The following is a 17,024-nucleotide window of genomic DNA, read 5'->3' as shown; positions in this document are numbered from 1 at the left end:
ATATTTTCCAATACATTATATATTATAAATACATGGAATAATATATTTTTGTACATATATTATACAATATATTATATATTCATGTAATATATGGCAATATATTGCAGAATATACAAATGATTTCCGCTTTCAATATATTGAAATATATTAAATCCAAATATATAATATAAGAGTTTATATATCCCAAATTATATGCAATTTTATATATGTAAAAATATAGTCCTTTTTTGGTCTTGATCGCAAGATATTTTGTATATGTATCAATATATACACATATATGATCTATGCATATATTGCAATATATTGAAAAATATAAACATAAGATCCCATATATGGAAATATATTTCCTAACACATAGCATTATATTTGCCAATATACTGCAATATATATTTTTTCCGTAAGGGTTGACTCACTACACACAGTTATAGTGACAACCATGGCGGCAGTGTGGAATCCGGCCAGTCTTCCAAACAATGCCGTGTCAGAATTGAATTTACGACAGGCAACAAATTAAAGAAAAGTGCATTTAGTCATGGCAGATTTAGGAACAAAGTCAAAAAAAGGCGAGCGACAAACAACAACAGAGACAGTAAAGGGATCCATGCTGGCTCGGTTGCTTGGAGACAACGCTTAAAGATGGGGGCCCAAAAGATTTGGCTGTGGTTTTGCAGGAAAAATACTTCTAACTCCCTCATCTGCCGCCCTCCTCTTTTCCCCGCACCGCTGTGGTTCCCCCTGACGCTGGCAGGCCGGGCCAAATGAGAAACAGACCCCCTTCGCTCCATTATTGCCTATTTCTCCCTGTGGCTTTTTTGTTTTCAAAGAAAAAAAAACGAATGCACTCCAAAAATAGACGTTGGGTTTGCATGCCAACGGGTTTTGAAACCTCTCCCCCCTTTCCTGCTAGTCCTGCAAAAAACCTGGCGAAGGAAAAAAATGACTTCCAAGAGGCAAGGGAGGTCAGCAGCGACTGTGGGGAGGGAATGTTTGGACAAGGGTTTGTAGGAAGCTGAGCACGGAGCATCCCTGGAGTCGCAGGAGACACTTCCGTGCAAACTGTAGCTACCAAGGCTTTATGGGTAATCCAAGCATGAAAAGGATCGCTCGACTGCTTTGGCCTCAAATTCGCTGGACGGTAGCCTTGGCTTCTTGGGAGAAGAATCCCATCCTTTCCATAAGCTCCTTCAGATAAAGCAGCTCAAAGATCGACATTCCTAACATACATTATAATTTCCTCTGATTGATCCGCCATATTATATCATCTCACCGACACCAGCTCAGCTCTGTGCCTACGTTTCAAGCTTCAGAGAGACAGCGATGGCACAGAGCTCCCGCGCTGAGCAGCCATGTTAAAACCATTATGTCCCCCAGTCGTTTTAGTCATTATGTCTTCAAGGCTGCAAAAGACCTCGACTTCTGAGGAGCACCAATGCTTTGTGGAAAATGTGGATGATGAGGGTAAACGCTTTAGGCTACCTCTTTAATGACAGGTGGCCGCGCTACAGGCTGCATGTTCACTCCAAGCAAATAGGGAGGGGCTTTTCATTCAAACATCATCACGGAAGAAATGCAACAAAAGCAGAAGATCAAGGGCAGACCCTTTAAGTACACCCTGCCATAATACTTCAGTTGAAGTATTATCACATAGTATAGTTCATAGAAGTTCAGCAAAGACAAAAGGCGGGCACACATTTATTTACGCATCACGCTATACAGTAAGATGGAACAGTATTCAGTAAATGTGCAAAACATGAAGAAAAGAAAAGCAGAGGGTCCAGGCTAGACCCTTGAGGTACGCCACATTATTGCTTTGATAATTTATTAGTTGTTCAAAGCCAAGTTTAGCAACAAAAATAATTTATTGAAGCATGCGAGCAAGGATGTAGATATGCCAAGAAGTTATAGTATATACTGTATTTCAATAAGAAAACGCATCTTAGCTTGGTGATATGAAGTGAAAAAGACAATTTTTTCATAAGAATTGCACGCTTTGCTCTTTTTTTCCTATTGTTGCTGTTTTTTTAACTTTTCAAATATTTAAACTATCTTCTTAAATAATCTTTGTAAATTTGTTCTCATAGCATTATGATGTTCCCACATTATAACTTTCCGTAACTTCAATTTCCAAAAATTACAAATTTAGTTTTTTTCTCATAAAAATCTGACTTAAAAAAACCCACATTTAAAGTTTATTCTAATAAAATGGCATTATTTTTCCCCTCATAATATTACAAGTAAAAATGGCTGTTTGTTCTATAACTATTTCTACTTGTAAATGTTCTTCTAATAATATTACATTACATTAATTTTGAAAAGTAAATACACATATTTTCACCTTATTCTCGTAGTATTGCAAATTTTTCTTCAATTTAATATTGCAAACTTTATTTTGTTTTGTTTGTTTCTCTTAATAGTACGACTTAAAAAATAGTACGACATAAAAAATGTCTGTTTTATTTAATATTTCAAATTCAATCTATTAAAATGACAGTAGCTTGCCTCATATTATTCTTGTAAAATTGCATTTGTTTCTTGTTGACTCTCTTTCTATTTTGACTTCAAAATTCCTAAAACTACAGCCTTTTTTCCATTAAAAATGTACATTTCAACTTTTTTCAACTTTCTTGGTAAATTTTCTTCTTGTAATATGATGAATTTACTCATATATTTTGACCTTATTCCAGTAATACTGTAACTTTTTCCCCAACCTGATATTCCCAAAACTGCAGCTTAATTTTGTTCTGTGTGTTTCTCCTAATATTACCACTTTAAAAAACATCTGTTTTCCTTAATATTTCAACGTATTTCAATATTTCAATTACATTATACATTTTCATTATTCTTTTTATTCAATTCAATAGTACGTTTTCCTCTTCTTTATCAAAATGTTGGCACTTGAGACTTTCTGTGGCTCCATTTTGGATTACTGAGGTGACAAACAGTGGAATTGAAGAACTAAGTGACGGCAAACCAGGAAGATGGTGTCCGTGTGGTGTCTCGCTGCCCCATTGTGTCTTTGGGATCTCTCCCATCAAGAATGTGTCTTCAATGAAGGTAAAAATAACCTAGCTTATTTGTTATTGTTTAATGCATGTGAAACTATCATTCTAAAACTATAAAAATGTGTTTTGTGTTAACGCTTTTGGCTTTCTGGAACTGATTAAATGGATTTACATTATTAATTATGGGAAAAATCAATGGAGTTACAATCTGATTTAGTATGTTGAAAGATGCTAACCATGGTACCACTGTAGCTAAATGTATGTGTGTTAGCTTAAATGATTATGATGTTTTGACTTATCTTCTACTTGGCAGCTTCATTCAGTTTATGTCTGGACAATAAGTTACAGAATCTTACTTATCCCATTAATCACTGGAAAGGGTGTTTACGTATTCTAATCACGACAGCGGTGACAACTCAATCCAGTCACAAAGCAGGGAAAAAAAAGCTTGCATGTTAAGGGATCAGCTTCCTCCTGTGTATGCACTTTGTGTTGACGGCAAAATGACAGATCTCATTTGGTTTATACCGAGCCTTTAATTTGAGCTTTGAGTAATGGCTTGGCCCGCCCTCTTACTCATATCATCTGTTGTGTAAATAGTGACCCCTGACATTAGGTGCTCCGCTTTTTGGGAACCGCATTGGGCTCATTACCGTGACACCGCCGCCAAGCATATCATCAACGGATTGTCCCGTTCACGCAGCTCCACCCTTATTTCCAGTGCGGAGACGACAAAAACAAATCAACTTGGTGTGCGCAATAGCTGACAAAAGGGTTCATATGGCAGCTCTGCAAAAAAGCCCCAAACAAACACTGGCCCACTTTGTAGAGTCGTCAGATAGGAAATACCCTGCCAATGTATTAGAAAAAACTTTAGTGCTAGGTACGATGCTCTCTTGAAAAACAACCTCTGCCTTCTTGCCTTGTTGGACAGCTGCCTATGCTTTAAAACAGGGGTCTCAAACTGGCGGCCCATGGGCCAAATGCAGCCCACAGGACGCTAGTTTGAGGCCCCCGCCTTGACATGAAAGTTTAATGTTAGTTTTATATGGATGCTGTATGGTATCATGAACCCAGAAATATTTTTTTTATTTTAAGATATTTAAGATAAAATTAAGATATTTGAGAACAGTAAAAACCGGAAACAAAAAAAAAGTTTTTTTCAATTTTTAATAATTTTTTTGAAAACCTGATGCGGCCCAGCCCTAGCTCCAGTGGCCCCCAGGTAAATTGAGTTTGAGGCCCCTGCTTTAATACATACTGGTAGTGTTATCATTTTAAACTGCAAGTCTTCAACCCTCAATACATTTACAAGATTCCTGCTCTTAGTAGTTGCACATTATAGCAATTGATACTCCCGTAAAAATGACACACACACACACACATCGCGACCCCTCTGCACATGGCTTTACTTGCGGACGTTCTTGTGGCAAAAGTGACTGTTGTAATTAGCATCTGTATGTGCAAACGAATTGAGAGCTCTGCTCCCTCTTTGCCACAACGGATCAATGCAGAGTTCGGTTAAGGGTTACTTTGGGATCTTGTTCATGAGTAAGGGAAGGATTGAATGCTAGATCGACAGGTGGGTTGGTGACCTGGACAATATAGCTGATATCATTTCTAAATTATTACCAACTTATGATGAATGACATATGTTGACTGTGGAAAAAAGGCTTATTAATAAAATTAACCAAAAATCTACAAATTTTGCAGACCGTGCAGGTTCCCACTGTATATCTATATGTGATAAAAGCAGAAAAAAAACAGAGGACACACCGTTTTAACCAAAGATCTTTAATCAGGCACTTAGCTCAAACATTGCTGCGGACAAGCCTAGAAATGTGAAAGTATACAAAAAGCCTTCAGTCTATCAATTAGTGAGTGTTCATATACATATCTTGCTTACAGTATTCTTAACACAATAATTTACAAAGCCTCTGAGCTTCTGAGGTCTGCCAACAAAATAAATAAAACACAAAAAAATAATGTCAAGAGTGAAGGTTTTTATTTTACTTCATACAATTGATACTTAATCATGAAATGGCTTCTAGGCATCTGTGTGGTGAATTCTAGCGAAACACGACGCATAAAACATTCTCTGCTGGTGTTGGAACATTCATACTGTAATTTATTTTCCACCCACTCCATCAAATAACATTTGACTTTGATATCATCATCTACACACAATCAAAGTTGGAGCAGCACTGTTGGAGCTTAAATGGTGTTTTCGTAATCCCTTTCATGAAGTCAGTCGTGCTGCAGTCATGGAAAATGAGAAGCGTTAAGGCCGGTTGTGATAAATTAAAGCACCTGACAAGATCGGTGGGCGTTTTCCTCTCACACATTGAAAGGAACACTTTGGAGTGCTTCACATTCATAATTACCTTTCCAAGCGTATCCGGCGAAAACCTGATCCCGCTCCATTAAGACTAAGACGCTGCGTCCTTAATATATTTACAATGATTTGGGACAAGAATCCCCATTCATCCAAGTGTTCATTTGAGCGATAAATCCATCTTACAGTACAAACGAGGGTACAGTAAAAGCTACAAATATACAAATATAGGAACAAGAGCTTTAACAACCCTTTGAGACTTGAACGCCAGATCTACCAGATCTGCCAGATCTAGAAGTATAAAAATATAGACAATGCTTTTCTACAAAATATTGACATCATGTATGAATCCTCGTTTGAATGTGCAAATCAACACTGATCAACAGGAGCACAAAGTGTTTTGTTCGTAATAAAAAACAAAGTCCATACGGCCTTTAAGTCAGCCAGTTCAAATTGTTTTCATGAAGAACCTAGCCGGATCGCTAAAAGAACGGAACTGACCCAACACTGTGGTCGTAAAGCAGAAATCCCAGGGCTGGGATCTGTTTCTACAGTTTAGATCCTCAACTCTGCTTGGTCACTGTGCTCAAGATGGTGTTCTGTGGCGCTGATGATAGACGCCGAGGGGCCCTGTGAAACGCTGAAGGGCGTGACGGCCGGGGAACGCGCCGCCAGTGGCGACAGCGAGGGGGAGAAACTTGGCGACATAGCCACAGAGCAGATGGATCCATCACTGCTGAGGGGAGATCTCCGGAAAGAAGACAGGTGAGGGTATGTCCTCCCCACAGCAGGCTTGGGTGGGACAGTTTTTGCCCCGGGGTGGGCTACGCATGTTATAAGCGGAGGGGGGTCAATTCTTGACTCCGGTTTGTTTTTGTGGTGGAAGGACCTCCGAGGGTGAGGGGGTGCGGTTTCGTCTTTTAAACGTGCTATCTCCGTAAAGACACTGGCTAGGGGTTGGAACTGGGGGCACCAGTTCAGCAGATAGTCCCAGTTGTAGCTGCCCCTCAGCTCCTCATCACTGGCCACGATGGCAGTCAAGGAGCCATCTACTGCCGGCTTTCCATCCTCGGGGAAAGAGTAGTCCTTATGGTGAGAGATGCTGAGCCCCCGCCCCATGCCTACATAGCCTCCCCCCTCATCTCTGTAGACTGGAACCTGCCCAGCTAGCAAAGTACCATTCAGGGTTCCCATTTTCTTCCCTTTGAACCAATCAACGGAAGGCTCACAAGACACGTCCGACAACTGATCAGCATCCTGCTGGATTCCAGAGTCCGGACCTCGGGCTGAGATCCGTTCCTGCATGGAGGAAGAGATACTGGACACGCGAGGGTATTCATTTATCATCCTGATCTCGTCGTCCTCTGCCGCCTCAGCCTCTGCTGAGCCACGGCCGCTTGAGTGGGAGGGGTCCAAGGATCCTCCCCGAGTGTACGGACCCCCGCTACTGCTACCGCTGCTCTGATCAGCTGCATACCCGGGGAGGGCCTGATGGTAAATGATTTCACTTGCTGCTAGTTTTGTCTCCTCAAACTTGTGCAGCATGGTGCCTGACACTTTGCTTCGCCCGTGTCTTTTGTGCTCCTTCCTTTGGCGCCTCAGTTTGACAAAAAAAAGCGCCACGGCGATTATACTGAGTATGACTATTGTTCCGAGTGAAACTGCGATGACACTTACAAGCAGCATGTTCATGTCTGTGGCCAGGCCAAACGATGTGTGGGTCACGTCAATGGTCACTTTGACCGCCGCCGTGCGTGACGTCTGGAGAGGGCTGTGTGCGGTCACGTCCAGTGTCATGAGGCGGACTTCTCGTTTAGAGCGGCTCACGTGTCTGCTATAGCTGTCCATCTTCAAAAATATGGCACCAGTTGATTTGTTGACCTCAAAATAAGGTGAAGTGTCAGCCAGTGAGTAGAGCACAATGCCATCCAGGCCTCCGTCTTCATCTCTGGCGTGTACTTTGCCGATGACTTGACCTTTCTTTGCACCCTCGGGCACGTTGAGTGAGACCTCGGGGGAGGTAAAAACCGGATCATACTCATCCTCCCCTGTGACATAAACCTGCACCGTGACTGTAGCAGAATAGTTGCCAGCATCCATGGCTACAGCCATAAACTCGAAGGCGTTCACCTTTTCAAAGTCAAAGGTAGAGCGGGTGCGTACTTCTCCAGATGTTTGGTTAATGAAGAAGGCCTCAGTTCCGTCTTTAGAGTCTTTTACAATGTAATATTTCAACTTTCCATAAACCCCTCTATCATGGTCAATGGCGTGCAACATGGTGACTAAGGCATTCTTGGGTTGGTTTTCCCTGATGCTAGCTGTTACTTGGTTGAGTGGAAAAAAGGGCCAGTGGTCATTGACATCCTTCACATCGATGCTGACAGGGGCAAAGGTGTAGTGTCCCAAGCCGTCTGTAGCTTGAACAACAATCACATGGGACAACTGTCTTTCGGTGCCCAGATGTCGCTTTAACTTCAGCGCCCCAGTCCACTGGTCCACTTGGAAAAGGCTGGTCTTGTCTCCTGAGCTTATTGAGTACTGAACTTCCGCATTGGGAGCAGAGTCCGGATCTGTGGCGGATAGATGCAGTACTTCTGTCCCTGCAGTGGCACTCTCGCTCAGTACCACGCTGTACTCGCCCCTGCTGAAAGCTGGAGGGTTGTCGTTGACGTCGGTAACGCTGATTAGGACAGGCACGCTGGAGCTACGCTGGGGGATCCCACGATCTGATACCACGACCGTCAGGTTATAACTCGACACGGCTTCAAAATCCAGCTCCTCCACCAGTATCAGACTTCCAACTGTCTGGAAACCTTTTCCTTCCAAGAAGCGCACGCTGCTCTCAATCTGGAAGGCATTACCCAAGTTCCCACTGGCGATGGCAAAATCAAAACCACAGTTGTCCCGCGACAGGTCTCCGTCCACTGCCTCTAAGGCTAGAACTGTGGAGCCGGGAAGTTGGTCTTCAGACACATAAGCTCTGTACTCTGACTGGTGGAAGGTGGGGGTGTTGTCATTTGTATCGGACACTTGAACTTGGATGGTAGCGACGGAGGAGAGTGATGGAGTGCCCTGGTCTCGAGCCTCCACAACCACAAGGATGGAGGGATTCTCAAAATCAAACTCTGTTTTTTGGTTGATGAATAGCGTGCCTATGAGGAAACGAAACAGAATAAAACATTGGATAAATTTAGCGTGCAGAAAGCAACAGCAAAATAACATTTTGGGAAAAAAGATGTAATTCACGGGGCTTTGCCTGAGAAAATGGTTCAAATGAAACACAGCATTACCATTGCTTGGGTCGATGGTGAAGACCCCCCTGGTTGATGACATGACTCTGTAGATGATCTTTCCATTCTCTCCAGAGTCAGAGTCGGTGGCGGTTACTGTGATGAGAGCACTTCCTGCTGGGATGTGTTCCGATACTGATACCTGCGGGATGGCACATGGCACATTTATTCATAAATAGTTTCATACTCAAAAACAACAGCAGCAGCTCCAATATGTAGCTCTCTTCACTAGTGACCTGAGGCATTGTGACGAGCTGTAGGCGAATGTATGGTGAAGCTAGTCGGGAAGTCGCTAGCCGGTGCGGTGTGGCAAAACTACAAAAACCATGCAATTTTCCATGAAACAACTATCTGTGTTGAAGTCATACCTGATACAAGTCCTGAGTGAAGGCGGGAGTGTTGTCATTCACGTCCTCCACCAACACCGTCAGATTGGCCTCGCTTTGGTGCTCAGAGTCCGATGATCGGATGGTGAGGGTGTACCACGTCCTCTCCTCGTAGTCCAGCGCTCCGGTCAGAGACACGCCTCCTCCATAACAGTGGATTCCAAACATGCCCTTGCTGTCGCTATCCAGGTGTAGCGTGTAGGAGAGGGCTGGCCCGGAATCCACATCATTTCCTGTCACCTGACTGATAACCGTGCCAATCAGAGTGTCTGATTGTGAAGACAAAAGGAGTGCGTTTTAGGTAATGTTGGTGTATTCTGACGAGGCTGTAATGTATTTTCTACAAGCTTATTTCATATACAGTGTGGTGACATCTCACTGTGACTACTTTTTCATAATGCTAACCAGAACCCTTCTGCCAGGGGATAATTACATCTGTGAAAGCCTTCAAAGTGTACGTTTCCAGCTCTGCCACGATGCTAGTACTCGTCATTCCCGCTTATTAGCCTTTGGACCTTGGTCAGCAAGCCTTAAGGGACATGTAGCTTTCTGTTCCAGGGCTGAATTTCCATCCATTCATTTTCTTCACCACTTATCCTGGGTCGGGTTGCGGGAGGAGCTGGAACCTCATCAGCTGCCTGAGAGCGTGAGGCGGGCTATACGCTGTACTGCTCGCCAGACAAACATACTGTTTGTAACTGTGAATGAGGCATTGACTGGGAATTAAGCCTGCACTGCCTCACTGAAAGTCAGCTACGTGAACCACTACATTACCAATCACCTGGGGTCAAAGTAAATATATCAACATGTGGACTAAATCCCTTTGTCCACTTACCCTCCGGCACGCGTATCTCCCGAGGAAGAGGAATCATGGGACTGTTGTCATTGAGGTCGATGATGATTACAGTGAGGGTGGCAGAGCCAGCCAGTCGTGGGGTTCCACGGTCTGTTGCAGTGACGACGAGCCTGGCAACGCAATGGCACAGTACAGGGAGTACTTTGAACCATCTGCACTTTTAAGCTCTTGGCAGACTATTTGAACGCAAGATCAAGAAAGGGAAAAACACAACTCCTCACTTTGTTTGCGTCCAGATCTCTCGGTCCATGATGGCTGCGGTGCTGATGCTGCCAGTCAGCGGGTCTATCTTGAACAAACCACTCATGGATGACGACCTAATGGAGTAAGTCACCTGACCGTTTTGACCCTGGTCCAGGTCGTCTGCTGCAACCTGCACAGAGATTGGATGTAGAGATATGAGACTACAGTGCATGTGCAAGAGCTGTTTCAGCGTAACACGATCTAGTGAGAAATATTGCCAATGGAGTCTAAATGAAATAAAAATGGAGCTGCTTCCATGGCATAACTGATTGTATACACTTAGCAGGAACACTGAGAATACAGCCATTCATTACTGCACGGCACTGAGACTATCCAGGCTGCTGAAGACTGGATAGTGTTTCTATACTACTCCACGATTTCACACTTAAACAATGGCCAACCACAACAAACTGAGGTGGTGGTGGGCGGGGGGGTGGGTGTAACGGGCTACCGCACCTGGATAATGGGAAAATCGTGACCCTGTGCCTCTCGAATGTAGGCGACGTAGTTTTGGAGTTGGAAGCGCGGCAAATTGTCATTGACATCTTGCAGAATCAAGTTAACTGCCATGTAGGAGCTGGAGGATGCCGTCTCGGCCTTCACCACAAGGCGGAGTTTGGGGGTCTCCTCGTAGTCCAGCCCTTCAGATTTCTGGACCCATATTTCACCTGGGGAAAAAAAACAATATAACAGTAAATTTGGGAAGCTTTTCTGAGGGGACGCTGCCACCTCTCCACTTACCGGTAACAGTGTTTATTCCAAAAGATTCCATCCTGTTTCCGCTGAAGAGACTGTAGCTGACACCGGTTTGAGACCCATCTGGGTACTGGGCTTGGGTCTGTGTGACTACTGTGCCTGCAATATAAAATACAACCACTGCTGACCCCTTTTCTACTGCAGTAAACTTTGCTGCTGGTGCAGATTTAGTTCAGGGCTGGAGTTGAACCAGTGTTGGCCGTGAACGGGTAGATGCCATAAAGTCGACATTTCTAGAATCTTGCCTACCTTTTGCAGCATTCTCCTGCAGACTGACGTCTCGTGCTGTGCGAGAGAAGCGAATCCCCCTGTAGGTCTGTTCCTTGATATAAATAATAACCACCCCCAAGGAGGATTGAGACGGATTTCCCTGGTCCATGGCCTGTACTATCAAAGTTCTCTGGGTTTGCGTCATCGTCTGCAGCTTTTCTGTGGCTTGGATGTCTCCTGTCAGAGAGTTGATGGTGAATCCTCTCACAGAGTTGGCAAAGCGATAAAAGACGGAGCCGTTGGCCCCAAAGTCCTTGTCCTCCGCCCTCATGGTGGCAAGCACTCGCTGGCTTGACATGCTGCTCGCAGAGATGTTCAAAATAAGCGGGTCCTGAATGAAGAAGGGAGCGTTGTCGTTGACATCCTGTATGTGGACCGTGACCTGAGCGGTGGCGTTGCGAGGGTTGGAAGGCGAGGAGTCGGTGGCGCACACTTCAAAGGTGTAAGAAGCGCTTCTCTCTCTATCGAGGTGTGCCGCTGTGATGATGCGGCCCGTGTTCTGGTCGATGATGAACATACTCTTGGATCCATGACGCAGGAAGTACATGACCTGGCTGTTGGAGCCCTCGTCCAGATCAGTGGCTTTCACATCCAGGACCAACGAACCGATCGGGACATCTTCGGACACGTCCGCGGTGTAGCTGCTGCTGGTGAACTGGGGGCTATGATCGTTCATGTCCATCACTGTCACCTCCACGGTGGCGGTACTGCTGAGGAACGGGTGTCCCTGATCCTGAGCTGTGACCTTGAGTGTGTATCTGGCTCTTTTCTCCCGATCCAGGGGCCCGGAGGTGGACAGCGCACCAGAGTGTCTGTCCAAGTGGAAATCCCCTCCAGCGTCTCCAGCTACAAAGAACGCAAAGTCAGCACAGCCTAAATTGAGTGTGTCAATGCTGATAGCTGAAATGCCAAAAACATAAATCCCTATAGGACAAGACAGCTGCTTTGTATATCACAGCTTTCCTTGTATTTCTTGTAGAAAATGGACAATATTTTGCAAGCAATAAGTGTTTGGACTGGGAAAACAGTCCTGAACTGAACAACCTGCATATTTTGTTCTCGATGGTCGTTGGATCTGTGTGGCTATGGCGCATCTATTCATTGTTATGTTCATGACAAGAGATTGCTTCCCATCCTCACCAATAATTCTGTAGTTCATCTTTCCACTGTCTCCCGCATCCTGGTCTGTGGCTCGCAGCGTGAAAAGAAGCAACGACTCAACATTCTCGGGGACCTCGATGCTGTAGTAGAGGCGTGCAAAGACGGGGGCGTTGTCATTCTCATCCAGCACTCGAATCCTCACTGTGGCTTTGGCATAATTCGGGGGAAGGCCTCCATCTTTTGCATAAACTGAGGATGTGACATGAAAGAAAACTCATGAAACGGGTAAGTATGGAGGCAAAGTGTTGTGTGATTGACAGCAGCGGTCAGGCAATAGGTAAGGAGAGAAAAGGTAAACACATGGTTGCAAGTCCAAATGTCACATTGAGCGAATTGGAAGAGTAATGAGCCCACCACAATCTAATGGGCCCAAAGTGTTTTTGTTCTGTCTGGTTGAGTGTGATTGCTCTGCCTTTGATCACCACCTTCAATTCCCTGTGCAATATATTGCATGTTTGTATATAATGTGCTTCATCTTGTACAATGACATAATGAAGCATAATCAACATGCAAGGTCATTCATTGAGAAATCTGATAGACGTTTTGCAAATTTTCATTTAATGTTTAATGTAATATTGTCAGATCATTACAAGATTGTACCTGTCACAGTGTAGTACTCTCTCAGCTCCCTGTCCAGTGGATGAGTGGTGGTTATCACGCCTGTCACAGGGTTGATAGTAAAACCCTCCACTGAGACGCCGCCGTATGTCACCTGGCCATTGGTTCCTTATGGACAAACACACACAGACACACACACACGGTTTGCTTTGATTAAAAATGACTATAGAAAAAATATTTCTCTAGTGTGTTGTACTATTTTTTATGAAAGTCTGTTTCCAACATGGCAAGAAAAAAAATATCCCAATGGTAAATCATAATTATGAGATAAAAAAGTCAAAATTATGAGTTAAAAGTCATATTTATGAGATGAAAAATTGAAATTATTAGATTGAAAAATTGAAATTATTAGATTAAAAGTCATAATAATGGGACAAAAAGTCAAAATTATGAGATAAGTCAAAATATTGAAATAACAAGTCAAAATTCTGACATAAAAAGCCATAATTATGAGACACAAAGTCAAAATTTTGACATAAAAAGTAGAAATTATTAAATAAAAAATCTAATCTAAATTGTCATATAAAAGGTCAAAATTACGAGATAAAAAGTCATAGTTATGTGATGAAAAGTCTAAATTAAGAGATCAAAAAGTCACAATTATGAGAGAAAAAGTCAAATTTATGAGATGAAAAGTCAAAATTATTAGATCAAAAAATCAGAACACTGAGATAAAAAGTCTAAATTATGACGTATATATTTTTTTCTTTCAGTGGTGGAAAGGGGCATCCATAGTTTTTCTCTGGTGTGTTTTATTTGTTTGTTGCTGTGTCAGCACTCTGCAGCAGCACTTCCCCAGGTGTTTGGGCGCCACATTGCGTGCTAACACAATGGAATCTGGCAAGCTTGCTTGTTTACTTCACTAATTGCTTTTGGATTGAAAGTTTACAATACTTTTCTTTTATTTGCTTCTGAGTCCCACCGCGCGGAAATGCGCCCCTCATTTTAGAAGAAAAAAAAAAACGAAGCGCAAGAGAAGAATGCACGTTGGAGTGGTAGTCTACAATTGTGCAAACAACATGGTTTTAACATCTAACTTAGTTGTCATCATGCAATAATTCACAGGAAAACGATGAGCGGATGGGTCGTCGAGCGTGCAGTTCCCTGCTTCACAAGACGTAGCAGAAAAAAAAAGTCTGTCCTTCAGTTTTTTGGCCCTGAATTCAAAAATACTACTTGTAAGCATCTTGAAAGGCCATAAAAACTACTGGAATAGTCACGACAGGGCATGACATGCTGTGTCACCTCCTCTGAGAAGTACTCTGATGACGTGTCGCTTCATCAACATGTACTAGACCTCTCCAAAAAGTCGATTAAAATGAATAGTCAAAATATTAAGACAAAAATGTCAAGTCAAATTCAAAATATTATCGAAAAAGTCATGATTACATGAAAAATAAATAGTCGGAAAATAAAAAAAACTGCAGAAATATTTTAAAAGCTGTAATTTTTTGAGATTAAGTAAAAATATTTGAAGAAAAAAGCACAATTTTTTACGAGAATAACAAAGACCGCAAAGAACACATAAGTTTCACCTTGGTCCAGGTCTAACGCCGACACCGTCAACACCATCGCCCCTCCAGGCTGGTTCTCTGCAATCTGGGCTTCATAGTGGCTCTCCTCAAACCAGGGAGCCTCGTCATTGACATCCACCACGAAGACACACAGCAGCTGACTGGATGATCGCTGGGGGGTCCCGTGGTCCTCGGCCACGATGGTCAGGTTGAAGACTTCCTGCTCCTCCCGGTCCAGGGGTTTGAAGATGGACAGGGAACCTGCACAGAAGATGGCTCAGGGGTGATTTCCTGTGGGGGTTTATAGACGGTCTCACAGGGGCAGTTGCACGGGACAACTAGGAAACATGCTGAAGTCATCAGAGGCAATAAAAGGTGCCACTCTGCACCAGTCCTGTGATCAGGAAAGAAGTGTGAAATGTTGGCGTGTGAGGGCCAAATCGAACACTCACACACACACACACACACACACACACACTCACAGCCTACCTGAAAGCTTCTAACACCACCAACGCTGCTCTAACTGCCTGGCCACAATTTACAAGATTTTCCACAGGAGAGCACGGCGATAAACACACACTCCAGACACGCAACAAACCAGCCTGCCGTGCTCTCAAGCCTTCCTTTTTTCATCGTCCTGTCTTGAGAGGCTATGGCGCTCGCATCAATTCCCTTGCAATTTCATGCCTTCAAATTGCAAGATGAAAGAAAGAGACAGCCGACGCCGGGTTGTTTGGGAGTATTTTTTCTGTGCGTGCTCGTATCTTTCTCAGATAGTTTGCCCTCAAGCTTTTAATCTGGTCCGAGTTACCGGCTTGTATTTTTCTTTCACTGGCTCCGACTCCTGCGTGAGCCGCCGTAACCCTGGTCGCTAGTAACATGTGTGCAAGGAACACGGGAAAAAGTTTATTTAGTGTCTTAAGCCTATGTATGGTTTGTGGCACCAACACTTGGACTTCACAGGATTAGCCGACAATGCTCTCAGGCATACATACAGTACACATACAATATATACTATAGAGCTGGGTCTCAAACACGAGGCCCACGGGCCAAATGTGGCCCGCAGGACACTAGTTTAATGTTAGTTAGTTTGATATGGATGCGCAAGTTTGATATGGATGCTGTATGGTATCATGTACCCAGAAAAAATTATTACGTTAGATTAATGTTCAGTTTAAATAACTGTTAATAGTTAACTTCCCTATCCGTGTGGAAGTGGTAAGTTTTTGGCTATTTAAGTTTAAAGGAAATAACTTGAAGGCTACTGTTTAGGTCGCTAGCTCTCTAGTTTGCGAGTTAGCATGTGTCTCAAGACCCTGTAGTTGCGCAATATGTTGTAAATAAAAAAAGTGTAAATGTGACTATAGTCGTGTTTTGTCATGTCTACAGGGCTCTAATAATGCTTTGTTAATTTTAATCTGAACTACTATATGTGGTTTCTTAAGTTTTTATTATTTGCCGTTTTATTATTATTATTATATTTATTTATTACTGATCGATTTTCTTTATTCTTGATTTGTTTATTTATTTTTCATCTTATTTTGTGCAGAAAATTTTTTTTTAGATATTTGAGAACAGTGGAATGTTTTATCAGAGCTTTTATTGTAGAAAATCGAAACCAAAGCAAAGTTTATTCATTTTTCTGTTTTTAATAAATGCGTTTTTTTTTTTTTTTTGGAAAACCAGTCTCGCCCAAGACCCTAGCGCCAGTGGCACCCAAGTAAATTGAGTTTGAGACCCCTGCTATAGAGCGTAACCTTGGTTGGTGTCATTAATCCGTTCCAAAAGGTCCGACCTAATCTATTTTTCCCCATAAAAAATACTGTCAAATCCAGTCAATCTGTTACAGAAAGCCATAAATAAACACAAAACACATTTTCATAGCTTTACAATCATAGAACCCTGCACATGAATGGTGAATGAAAGGGATAAGTGAAGATTTAAAGTGACTTTTACCTTCACAGAAGACCTGATTGTTGCCAAAGACACAACTTGACAGCAAGATCAACACACACACCACCCACCTGTTTTGCCATGAGTTATTTCTTGAATTCTCTAGCGCTCCTCACCCCGAGTCCCTGATTTTCTTGTTATTATGGCTGCAAAATAACACAAACGGAACCAAAGAAACTTGCAATTCAAGACATCACTCATAGCAAAACAGGAAAGTGGCGATCATGTTGCCACTTTGTGTCTTCTGTGAAGGGAAAAGTTATCCCTTTCATTCTTTTTTATATGCATTTATTTTTCCAATTTTATTAGTGTAGTAAAACTATCAAAACGTGTTTCCTGTTAAAATCTTTCAGAAATTTGCTTGCAAAAAGTTACAGAGTCAACTGTTAATGACTTTTGCTTCCTGTTCTCATGTATTGGTGAGCTAATAGGATGCTAACAAGGACGTTTTGTGATTAAAAAAATACATTAGGAACACATACAGTGTATTAATAACACGACAAAACCGCGGGCCATATTGTACACTAACCAGAAAATGTACGCAAATCGAGACAAAACACACTAACCAAGTAAAAAACGTATGTTTAAACCAGAGCGTTGCTTGGGTTCTTCACTCTATACGTTCATCATTTGACTCCGC

General features: G+C 42.8%; 1 protein-coding gene across 1 annotated transcript in view; it reads right to left on the bottom strand.

Annotated features, from left to right (window-relative positions):
- Positions 1 to 4,807: 4,807 nt before the first annotated feature.
- Positions 4,808 to 17,024, bottom strand: part of LOC131134448 (protocadherin-16-like) — a 98,849-nt gene continuing 86,632 nt past the window's right edge. The window contains exons 11-21 of the mRNA XM_058079740.2: positions 14,453 to 14,692; positions 12,900 to 13,025; positions 12,279 to 12,488; positions 11,118 to 11,984; positions 10,854 to 10,967; positions 10,569 to 10,780; positions 10,091 to 10,242; positions 9,849 to 9,979; positions 8,996 to 9,282; positions 8,628 to 8,769; positions 4,808 to 8,489 (exon numbers count right to left, since the gene is read on the bottom strand). Coding sequence (XP_057935723.2) covers positions 5,893 to 8,489; positions 8,628 to 8,769; positions 8,996 to 9,282; positions 9,849 to 9,979; positions 10,091 to 10,242; positions 10,569 to 10,780; positions 10,854 to 10,967; positions 11,118 to 11,984; positions 12,279 to 12,488; positions 12,900 to 13,025; positions 14,453 to 14,692 — 5,078 coding nt within the window. The 3' untranslated portion in view covers positions 4,808 to 5,892. The remainder of the gene's footprint in view (positions 8,490 to 8,627; positions 8,770 to 8,995; positions 9,283 to 9,848; positions 9,980 to 10,090; positions 10,243 to 10,568; positions 10,781 to 10,853; positions 10,968 to 11,117; positions 11,985 to 12,278; positions 12,489 to 12,899; positions 13,026 to 14,452; positions 14,693 to 17,024) is intronic.

This window comes from Doryrhamphus excisus, linkage group LG8 (genome assembly GCF_037039965.1).
Source record: "Doryrhamphus excisus strain RoL-2023G ecotype Guam linkage group LG8, RoL_Dexc_Guam_v1.1, whole genome shotgun sequence".
NCBI classification, from domain to species: Eukaryota; Metazoa; Chordata; class Actinopteri; order Syngnathiformes; family Syngnathidae; genus Doryrhamphus; species Doryrhamphus excisus.
Note: the sequence above shows the minus strand (reverse complement) of the source record. Positions and strands in the feature narration are given on the sequence as shown.